The sequence below is a fragment of the Myxocyprinus asiaticus genome, chromosome 33 (assembly GCF_019703515.2).
Source record: "Myxocyprinus asiaticus isolate MX2 ecotype Aquarium Trade chromosome 33, UBuf_Myxa_2, whole genome shotgun sequence".
Taxonomy (NCBI): domain Eukaryota; kingdom Metazoa; phylum Chordata; class Actinopteri; order Cypriniformes; family Catostomidae; genus Myxocyprinus; species Myxocyprinus asiaticus.
The window spans coordinates 738,465-750,397 of NC_059376.1; the positions used below are offsets into that span (position 1 = coordinate 738,465).

Below are 11,933 nucleotides of genomic sequence, written 5' to 3' on the forward strand. Positions count from 1 at the left end.
GTCTGTTTTGTCCCAGTACTGAAAAAATTTGTTATTTTGCCACTTTTTTTTTTTTTTTTTAAATAGCACACACATACAAGCACTTTGTTCCATTTGAAGCCAGTAAATTATAGAGGTGAAGATGTTTTGTGCTGTATTATTGATCTAACCTTGAAAAGAGAAAAAGTCTTTCAGTTGTCTAAATTAGAGGCACATAGACCCACAATAAAAGCATCACATTAGAAGTTCATTACAAAAAAGAAAATTTATCTCATTTCTTGTTGTACCAAATTAGACAGGGTGTTTTTATTTTTTAAATAACTTTAAAAAAGAACAAAATAAAAATAAAAATGTTTAATTTTAGAATATGTAATATGAAGCACTAGTTGTCTTAAAAAAAATTGTTTTTCTTTTGTCTGAACTCAAACTGAATTTATGTAAATTTGTCATTCAATCCATTTCCCAAAACATTTGTTTCAGGTTTTATAATATATTAAATAACGCAGTAGATATCTCAATCATGTTCATTCCTTTTTTTGCAGTAAACAAATTTTGTTTTAGGATTCTCATCATGTTGTTTTTACATTTACAAGAGTGTTATTAAGATGGAATAATGATTTTTTTTTCATAAAGCCTTGTCTTGAAGACTGTTCTGATATCCCTCCACACACAGTTCAGGACTGAAGGGCTGCTGTGAAGGCAAAGGATAGTAAAGTCATTGTTCACCCTATTCAAAAAGATAAATTAAGAAGAAATTACACAGTTCAAACAAACTGTGCAACTCAGGGGCATAACTACAGGGAGGGCAGCTGCCCTATGGCCCAGGGTGAGGAGAGGCTCACGACGGTCTACCAAAAGAAACCATAAAAATTACAGTGGGCCCGACAGGTGATGAAAAAGGACAGAGGTCCCTCTTGGAGGGGGCCCAACAGGTTCTTTGCACTGGGGCCCGGAAGATCTGGTGCAACTCTAAAAGATTTACAACCTACATCATAGAAATAGGTCAGACTGTTGAAAAAGAAAAAGTGAAGTACGTGTGTTCTGTACTACAGTGTGATGCAATGTATTACTTGTGGTAAATCTGCCCAAGTCATTTGGTGGTAGTGGTGAATCCTGAGCAAAACATGCAAAGCATTTCATTCTATTATTTTAACACAGGGATGAAAAACATCTTAAAGGAATAAGTACTATAAAAAAAAATCATTGCAATTAATCATGCCACGTTAATAAGGAATTTTCCTACCAACAAAGCAATTCAAGCTGGTAGAACCACCTCCATGTTTTTTGTGTCTCGTTCAGCAGGTGGCAGTAAGCATAACTTCAACTGTACAGAAAACATACCGACAGCAGGGTCTCGGGCTGCGTTTCCCAAAAGCATTGTAAGCCTAAGTAGATCGTAGATGCCACTGTCATCAATGGTCTCTACGATCAACTTAAGCTTGCGATGCTTTTGGGAAACGCAGCCTAAACTAGTCTTTAGGGGTCTCAGAAGTCTACCTGGGATAAATTGACAAACTCAGTTGTAAAAAAGATTACTGTGGACTATAGGCCAATGATCAATTTATGTTCAATCATATGGAAATAAACAATAAATCGCCTTCTGAAACCACTTTGTGTTGTCTAATCTTATTGTTATAAATTAATATAATTAATTGTATTTAAAAAATGTAATCGATTGACATCCCTGTGATATGTGATCATATGTAATACAGAAAGTATCTAATGTATCCTTAAGGCAGAAAATTCTGATTATCAGTTTTTTGTTTGTTGGAAACCTTGACATGATAAAACAGAAAAAAATAAATTATTTGTTTGGAAAAAAAGACAAATGGCTTTAAAAAAAAATGATAACTAAAAACTACTTTCCCATGGCTTTATTTTACTTGAGGTGCAGTGAACTGAAGGAGAACATACAGTAGTTGGTTTGGTATTTCTTTTATTTGAAAAATAATAATAATAATTTTAAAAAGTATGTGGCCATAAAATACATCTTTAAACACTGCCTTTACATGAGATCCGGCTGAAAAGCATTCTACACCTTCCTTTAAACTCTGGAGCTTTAATGGGGTACATTTACCAGGGATGCAAACTCATGAACCACGAACATGTTTTCCAGGGATATTTTTTTAAAGAATAACCTAAAAGAACCAACTCAGCGATTTTTAATGATTCAAGTACAGAAAATTTCCAGCACAATTGTGCAGAATTAGCTGCAAAAAATTAAGGGTATTTTGGTGTGGCTTCCTTCCTTTTCACAAATGTAATCTGTTTTTCAACTGATTAGTTCAGGGACCACTTCTGGAGATGTCAAATGATTGTCTTCTGTGCTATGAGTGAGTCATTCAATCATTTTGAGTTGTTTACAACTGAAATCTATCAAGAGATCTATAATTTTCCTTCAGTTTGTGAACCGATGAGCATGACTTTTATCAGAAAAGACAACAATATAATATTTCTAATCTTAATGAGCATCAATTACATCATTACCTTCTCCTTTATTAAAATGTGCATGTCAAATCTACTGACTTCATTAGAATGTTTAAGCATTAGAAGAACAAAGCAGATGTATTGTGTCATTTTCCTACAGTATTTAAACTGCTGAGCATGACTTTTATCAGAAAAGACAACAATAATAGCATAATAATAATAATAATTTTGAGTTTCAATAATGTCATTTCGTCATTTTAAAGTGCATTTCATGAGTTGAGACGAGGTGTCAACGCTCCACTAAACGCCAGGGTCAAGCGGCGCTTTGCCCTCCACATGACAAGCGCTGCAGAAAGTGTCACGGAGGGGCGAATTTACGAGCTTGTGATGCACGAAAGTGGGAGATGTGCACAATAAAGACTGAAAACATGTATTTGGTAGAAACATTCAATATCTCTTCATAAATTTGGACAGTTTTTAAATATTTCTTGTAGCTTTGCACTCTCAAAAATATCATTTGTTAGAGGTAAAATTGTGTGTGAAAAACACTTTGGTGTGAAGTTGGATCCGAGGTTATGCTGACACGTCACTTCATAGACTTTAATGTATTTGGCATGTGAAAGCCCCTCAACGTGTAGTCACTTTTACACATTAATAGCTCTTCCGCTCTTTTCTCTCCATGATGAACAAGGTAGACTCACATGCCGATGCTAAAGTGAATGAACATCATGCCCCTCTCATTCAGTCGTTCGGTATTTTACTGAATGTCATGCAGTTGTTTCAGGGCCGCTTCATCAGAGACCTTCACACACAATTCCTGTCAGACGCAGATTCACTGTGTGCACGCGCTGCTGTAGCCAAGCACGTGACTGGCCGTTGCTGTAATCAATCACAAAGGAGACCGACCCCTCCCTCTCCCCCTCCCCCAAAAACAAAAACTCATCGGATCTGCATGAATCACAATGGTGACCAATTTTGGTTTCAAAACGGCAAATTATACAGAAAGGTTGAGGAGTTTGCATATCTGATTTACACATTTATTTTGTGAAAGGCTTTGGCAAAAAACAGCACTTAGTCAGTGGCACTATAACTAAATACTTCTGTACTGATAACGTTTCTTCATGACAATACTGAGCAGATACTAATTATACTCCATACACTCTGGACCCTTTATTGTACACTGAGGTCGCAACCGTACTAATCCGTTAAAGTCCGATACCTCCGTTTTCAGTTTCCTAAAGTAATCATTTTAAATTTCAATTCTCTGCTTTTGGTGGAGGAAAACCCCATTCTAGTGTGCATGAGAGGCATTAATATAGAGGAATTAATGTGTTTTCCAAAGAAAATGTATTAGTGTCCACATAGACTTACACAGAACTCAAAGATTTGGTACTTGAAACTTGACATGAAATATGCTCTTCTTGTTGGTTTTGTAAAATTACAAATCAAACATTAAAAAAACACGTTCATGTTAAAAAAACATTAAAAAAAATAATGAGGAAATAATGAGAAATGTCCAGAATATCTCTGAAACTGTTTAATCACTAGTAAACTAGATGTAAAAGCACAGATATCATTATGTTTGTCTTTCACAATACTGATGAGCTTGCTCACTCTGAAACATAAATAAACAACAATAAATTAAAGTCTCTCAACTTTAGATTAACATTGCTAAAATAAAAAAAAATCTAACAATCTAATGTTGTTTAAAACAAACAGGACAAATGTTTTAAAAGAACGGAAAAAGTTCTCACAATAATGGCAAGCTCCCCTGCGGCGCCAATATAATCCCAAAAACGTAGAAGAGTCCCATGAGCAAATTGAGCTTTGCGGTGGTCTGAGGGATCTTGGCGTAACACTGCCGGCGGAACTGCCTCTCCAGAGGGAAGGCCATGGGCAGCGTTAACAGCGGAAGAGCCATGCTAATTGTATAGCGTGTGGCTAAGATACAGAAGAGCAAATACGGTACGAAAAGCAGCAGATTGTAGATGACGTAAGACAGCGTGGGCCCCACCAAGATGGCCAGGGTGACGATACCTGCCTGCTTGTCTGAGTCCATATCTCGGGTGTTGTTGCTGTGCAGGATGGCTTCAGTATTGAGCGCCAGCGGTACGGCATAGACCAGCGGCAAAACGGACAAGTAGCCCACCTGCACGGCGTGAGCAAACATGACGGCCAGAGGACCGAAGGTGATGAGGATGACCACGTCGCCCAGGGCAACATACTTCAGTCCTATACCTAGAATTAACACACAAGAGAAACGTGAGAATTCACAGCAATAAAACCAGAATCCATATTGCCATGAAAACTTGGGCTGGGTGCGGATACAGATTTCTTGATTCTATTCAAATCTGATTCACAAGCTCATGATTCAATTCAATATTTCAGATATAATGTCCATTTTGCTCACATATGAAAGAAATTGTCTCTCAGCTACTGCAGTTAATTACACAGTGGACCTTTTAACTAGGTACATTATGAAAATATTTATTTTACTAATTTTCTTTTATCATTACCGGTAGTTTTTCATCATTTATCCCATTTTAGCTTTTTTTAAATATACAAATCCATGTATTCTATCAATAAATATGATGTCTTGAAATTGCATATATGATATTGCATGTGTATACATATATCGAACGTGTTTACTGTTTACATGCATAATTTGCACTATTTGCAATACATACATTGATTTGTAGAACAAGTGCAGTACTGTCTCTTTAAGAATAGTCTCAGTTTAGCGTGCGTCTCACAGAAGTGTTTCAGTTGAGCTCATATTAACAACAGTGGAGTCGAACGGCTTCTTTACCGCATCTGTGCTATTTGTGATTAGAATTACATTTCTAATCTTAATGGTCATAATTGTAGGCCTTATTTTCTTTATGCAAAATGTAATTTAATATTTTTTGCTGTATTGATTTGGGGTTAAATATGACCAGGACATTTTCTGGAAAGGTTTCGTGAGAATCACCTTCAAGACAATGAAGGATTGCAAAACTAGTCAAATGAGACTTTTTAAGAGTCCATGGGCAAATAAAAAGAGAATTAAATTCATTAAATAAATATACTTGGTTCCAAACAAGTTAAGTTCAATCAACAGTGTCATAATGTTGATTACCACAAAAAATTTATTTTGACTTGTCCCTCCTTTTCTTTAAATTTAAAAAAAAAAAAAAATGTGTGTTCCATTGAGACACTTACAATGGAAGTCAATGGGGTCAATCTGTAAACGTTAAAATACTCACTGTTTCAAAAGTATAGACACAAGACATAAACAATATGTGTGTAAACATGATTTTACTGTGATAAAATCACTTACTAACCACATCTGTGTGAAGTTAGAGACTTTTACAACTTTGTTGCCATGATGATGTAAAACGACTGCAAAATCCAGGGCTCCAGACTGCGACTAAAATAACTGATTGCGACAATCATTTATAATGTAGTCACCCTTGGCGATAGTCAGGTTATGTGCGTTTATATGCGGTTTTGTCAGATATCATCTTGTGAGTTATTGAATATATCTTTAGAGTGCGCACCACCAATGAGTTGCTTTTCACCCGTTCTTTTGTGACTGCACGCAACACCAAACCCAGCGCAAGAAAGTCGTGACCAAATGACTCTACTGTACTGGGTCTTTTTCATGAATCACCTGAAAAGAACTGAGGGTTTGAACTCAGGATCTCAGGTTAGCAGATTGAATCAGAGTCACTTTCTCAGTGAATCATCCGTCAGTGTGTTCACAACTGGGAGCACAGACATTTCACAATAAGAGTCCCATGTGTATTTCGGGCTTGTTTGTAATTAAAAGTCCTGCACCACTTTATATATATATATATATATATATGAGATCCAGCTTTTGACACTTAGGACAGCTGAGGTACACGACTATTTACACAAGGTGCAAAAATTCACTGATGCTCAAGAAGACAACACACTACTATATGCATACTATATGTAATTATCTGTAATGTAGATTCTGAAGAGCAGAACTAAATAAAAATCTTATCTCTTATATTTGTATAAATTATGAAAGGGTGTGAACATTTATGAACGTATATTCTCAACTGTATATACTGTTTATTAAACCTCTGATTAATGGGTTATTATCAGCTGTCTTTTCTATCTTGTTTCTGAACAACAATCCAAATAGAGCAATTATATGATCTGGCTCCTTAATGTTTCAGTTTAGGAGCCTATGGCACCCAAGTCATTTTTTTAGTCTGGAGCCCTGAAAAATCGATGATTTAAACAACTTCACAGCTCAAATAATACATGAGTTTTAACAGAAGAATTAATGTAAGTGCTTTTATAAAATTATAAGCTTCACATTTCTGACTTTAAACCACCAAAAATTGACCCCATTGACTTCAATTGTAAGTGTCTCACTGGAACACGGATTTAAAGAAAAGGAGGGACGAGAAAAAAAAAAAAAACAACATTATGCCACAAATGCTGTTGACTAAGCTTAACTTGCATTGAACCCAGAATATTCCTTTAAGGTATTATGATTGTTTAATTTGACATTTTCAGTAAAAATGTTACATCAGGGTATCTGCAGGTAACAGCACTTCAAATGTAACACTTTTTAATACCTCTTTCAAGACCTTTTTTTTTAGAGAGGTTTAAGACCTGCACAATATATCCATCAAATCTCAGTATTTTCCAGCTTTTGATGATATTCAATACAGTGCATCCGGAAAGTATTCACAGCGCTTCACTTTTTCCACATTTTGTTATGTTACAGCCTTATTCCAAAATTGATTAAATTCATTATTTTCCTCAATTCTACAAACAATATCCCATAATGACAACATGAAAGAAGTTTGTTTGAAATCTTTGCAAATTTATTACAAATAAAATAAAAAAAATAAATAAAAAAAATAAATAAAAAAAATCACATGTACATAAGTATTGAACACATAAGTTGAAGCACCGTTGGCACCAATTACAGCCTCAAGTCTTTTTGAGTATGATGCTACAAGCTTGGCACACCTATTTTTGGGCAGTTTCTCCCATTCTTCTTTGCAGGACCTCTCAAGCTCCATCAGGTTGGATGGGGAGCGTCGGTGCACAGCCATTTTCAGATCTCTCCAGAGATGTTCAATCGGGTTCAAGTCTGGGCTCTGGCTGGGCCACCCAAGGACATTTACAGAGTTGTCCCGGAGCCACTCCTTTGTTATCTTGGCTGTGTGCTTAGGGTCGTTGTCCTCTTGGAAGATGAACCTTCGCCCCAGTCTGAGGTCCAGAGCGCTCTGGAGCAGGTTTTCATCAAGGATGTCTCTGTGCATTGCTGCATTCATCTTTTCCTCGATCCTGACTAGTCTCCCAGTTCCTGCCACTGAAAAACATCCCCACAGCATGATGCTGCCACCACCATGCTTCACTGTAGGGATGGTATTGGCCAGGTGATGAGCGCTGCCTGGTTTCCTCAAGACATGAAGCTTGCCATTCAGGCCAAAGAGTTCAATCTTTGTTTCTCATGGTCTGAGAGTCCTTCAAGTGCCTTTTGGCAAACTCCAGGTGGGCTGTCATGTGCCTTTTACTGAGAAGTGGCTTCCGTCTGGCCACTCTACCATACAGGCCAGATTGGTGGAATGCTGCAGAGATGGTTGTTCTTCTGGAAGGTTCTCCTCTCTCCACAGAGAAATGCTGGAGCTCTGTCAGAGTGACCATCGGGTTCTTGGTCACCTCCCTGACTAAGGCCCTTCTCCCCCGATCACTCAGGTTGGCCAGGCGGCCAGCTAAAGGAAGAGTCCTGGTGGTTCCAAACTTCTTCCATTTACGGATGATGGAGGCCAATGTGCTCACTGGGACCTTCAATGCTGCAGAGATTTTTCTGTACCCTTCCCCAAATCTGTGCCTCGATACAATCCTGTCTCGGAGGTCTACAGGCAATTCCTTGAACTTCATGGCTTGGTTTGTGCTCTGACATGCACTGTTAACTGTGGAACCTTATATAGACAGGTGTGTGCCTTTCCAAATCATGTCCAATCAACTGAATTTACCACAGGTGGACTCCAATCAAGTTGTAGAAACATCTCAAGGATGATCATTGGAAACAGGATGCACCTGAGCTCAATTTTGAGTGTCATGGCAAAGGCTGTGAATACTTATGTACATGTGATTTTTTTCGTTTTTTATTTTTAATATATTTGCAAAGATTTCAAACAAACTTTTTTCATGTTGTCATTATGGTGTTGTTTGTAGAATTTTGAGGAAAATAATGAATTTAATCCATTTTGGAATAAGGCTGTAACATAACAAAATGTGGAAAAAGTGAAGCGCTGTGAATACTTTCCGGATGCACTGTATACAGTATATTTCTTAAAATTATGTATTTGCTCTGAAATAGATTTGTTTTTGTTTTAAATCAGTGGAACCATTTCAACCAAACAGTCACAGTAGCCATGTGTTTAAAGGTGCTGTAAGCGATTTTTTTCATGGAAAAGTATGCAAAAAAATGTCCTTAAAGTTATTAATGAAATAAGTGTCCTGAGATATCTCATCGGTCTTTGTGACAGCTAGAGACAAAAATGTGCCCGCGGACTGCAGATACTGACGCTTTTCACCTGTCAATCATTGTGCTTATTCACATAGTGTTGTATTTGAAGCGGATCATTGAGGCTATGATTCATAATGTTTGTCAGTTGATGGCACTATTGTGCCACTGATGAATTTGACAGCCACAGGAACAAACAATGCTGCACTTTTGCTCGGTTTTGGTCTCCAAATTATCATTGGAGGGCGGGGTTTTGGAATGAGGGGGTGTGGCTAATTCAACAGCTCACTCAGGTGAAAGCTTCAGTACGCTAAAATCACTAACAGCAACTTTAATGCATGAACTAAAAATCTAGTTTTCACTACATGAACACAAGAATAATATTTAACAATTTTCCTTTAGATGCTCCCCATACAAAGCAATGGAGCCCAGTAGAATTTGTATTATAATACATAATTATACGTAGTAATAATAATAATTATTATTATTAGGCTTATTTTGTGTAAAATAGTAATATAATCATGAGAACTGAAAGTGCAGTCAGTTCACAATGTTCCTCATTACAAATATGTCTTATTTCTGGGATATTGTGACCTTTTTAGATTTGTATAATAAGTTGTAGCAGTTACAGATGTTTTGAATTGTGCTCATGTGTAAACCTGCAGCACTTTCTCAATGCACGTGAACCGCTGTGAGACACTTGAAGCCTGCATGTGCACCTGTTCACTAGGGCTGTCACTTGGGCAGAGAAACTAAATAAGAATTTTTACCTTAGAAATGTTCTAAATTCAAATGAAGTTAAAATTTTAAAGTCAACTGATTTTTTAAAGTGCTGTTATTTTTTTAGTCCACAAGTGGGCGCATTGAATACATATAACCATACTGCACTGTGTAATATTATTGCAAAGAACATTCCTGGCTGTTAAAAAAACAGCATAAAATAAAAAATAACAAAAGTTTTAGTCAGTTCATATTCTCAAATAAAAATTAAAATGAGGGGGGGAAACACTTCAATAGACAGTTCTGTGTTAACATGGTGTTACACTTGCACTGGTGCCACAGTATATATACTACCACAGACTCAAACTTCATAATAACAGCGATATACCACAGTGTTTCTCATTAATTACAGCTGTATGTAGGGTAGAATTCTTCCCAAATAGCAGTGGTACTCGGCTGAACTTGGTGGTAAAGTGGCTCATGAATTCATGAATGAATGAATGAGGATCGCGAGGATCTCGAGACATTCCAACTTGAACTCCTTTACAGACAAACTCATTGCTTAATCTGAGAAATGCTAATAAGTGAGCAAGATGCAATGGCCAAAGACCTCCACCAACTGTAAGGGGCTGTTCACACCGAACGCTTTTGCAACCATCCATTTTACCATTTGTTTTTCTATGTAAACGCGCTAGAAGGAACGTCTTTGCTTCTGTTTATTCAACGTCTTTGTGCAGGAGCACTGTTTTTTAGATGCCGTGTCAAGTTAATTTCTAAGAGAACTTACATTTCCCCATGTTGTCACAGTCCTTCTTGCCAGACTAAATCAAAAGGGTGACATCAAACTTAAGCATGATTCTACGCAAACACTTGAAATCACGTTGCGCAACAGAGATCTCCAAATAAACAATTTCATTCAACTTTATGACTTAAGGAGAGAAAAGTAAAAATGTAATTTAAGACTGTTTCATGCTTTTTAATAACCCGTGGACACCCTGTTCATGGATACTTGATAGCCCACCCAGCCCTAATATCGACATACTCACAAAACGGATTGCTATATTCACCTCCAGTATATAAAAATGAACTGGACAGTCCTCCAAAATAAATCAGTGCTAAATGCTCCAATTTCAGTGTGGAGAGGAAGTACAACAGAGTGGCACACAGACATCCAGCCGAGTACAACACCGCCCCGAACATCACCACGTCCTGTGGCTTCAAGATCTGATCCACTAAAGTCCTGTCATCACTCTTCTTATGGTCGATTCCCTTTGAGAAATCATAGTAGGTGTTCACCAAGTTCCCTGCCCCATGGACCACCAGAACGGCCACAGCACAGACCAGCAGGACGAGGAGGTCCACGGAGCCCTCCAGTTTGTATGCCAGAGCGCTGCCCAGAGCCACAGGTGTGAGCGAGGCGCTAAAACTCCACGGCCTCAATGCCAACACATACGCTGCACATTTGTCCTGCACTTCCGAAGCCATCCTGGCCACTCGGGACAGCCAGCTGGTGTGGTTTCTCCGCACGGCTGCAGCTCCTGCCGACTTCCCTCCATTCAGCACATTTGATCCTGAAAGCACGAAGGTCTCTCCGCTCGTCTGCTTCAGGTCAGATGCCATCGTCACCTCAATCTACCCACACTTCAGAAAGATCAGGATGACACTCCTGTTAAAGCACATGTGCACAGGTCAACACGAGTGAAATGCATCGGAGATGTTTGTCTTTAAATATTCACATGATTTGAAAATTAAACTATGACTAATGAATGATTATCAACCAATAACTGAAGGACTAAAGCAATGCAAGTAACAGTTTTTACACTGCTCAACCCTGTACATACACATTGGAGAAAGAATCGCCATTGGCTCGAGACTATTGACATGACATGTAAATATTACACAACTAAAAACTGATGAAAAATTATTAAACAAACCAGACCTGGGGTGTGTTCACAGTATTCATATATTCAAACATGTACACAGAACTTCACACACTACATTTATAATATGCGATAGTGTACGTTTCATTTTTCTATCATTTGAAATCACATTTTAGCTTATTAAAAATGTACAGTTCCACATAATATTAATTTATATGATGTATGCGCACTAAAACACAAGGACATGCCACTAATAAAAAGCGCAATGGTATTTCTAGGTAAATCTCACGAAAAATGTCTGTGTCATTTCACTCCAAAATAAATGATATTTCTATATTTCCTTTAGAAAATGTATGCAGTATTTTAGGCCTATGAAGACTGTAACAGTATTTTCATTAAAAACAGCATTAAACAACAGTATGTTT

General features: G+C 37.5%; 1 protein-coding gene across 3 annotated transcripts in view; it reads right to left on the reverse strand.

Moving 5' to 3' along the window:
- Nucleotides 1-1,898: 1,898 nt before the first annotated feature.
- LOC127424028 (ubiA prenyltransferase domain-containing protein 1-like) overlaps nucleotides 1,899-11,933 on the reverse strand; it is a 10,589-nt gene continuing 554 nt past the window's right edge. For 2 of the 3 annotated variants that reach the window (XM_051668805.1, XM_051668807.1), the window contains exons 2-3: nucleotides 10,675-11,294; nucleotides 1,899-4,644 (exon numbers count right to left, since the gene is read on the reverse strand). In XM_051668805.1, coding sequence (XP_051524765.1) covers nucleotides 4,157-4,644; nucleotides 10,675-11,248 — 1,062 coding nt within the window. In that variant the 5' untranslated portion in view covers nucleotides 11,249-11,294 and the 3' untranslated portion in view covers nucleotides 1,899-4,156. The remainder of the gene's footprint in view (nucleotides 4,645-10,674; nucleotides 11,295-11,933) is intronic. The other variant, XM_051668808.1, reaches the window with a different exon arrangement.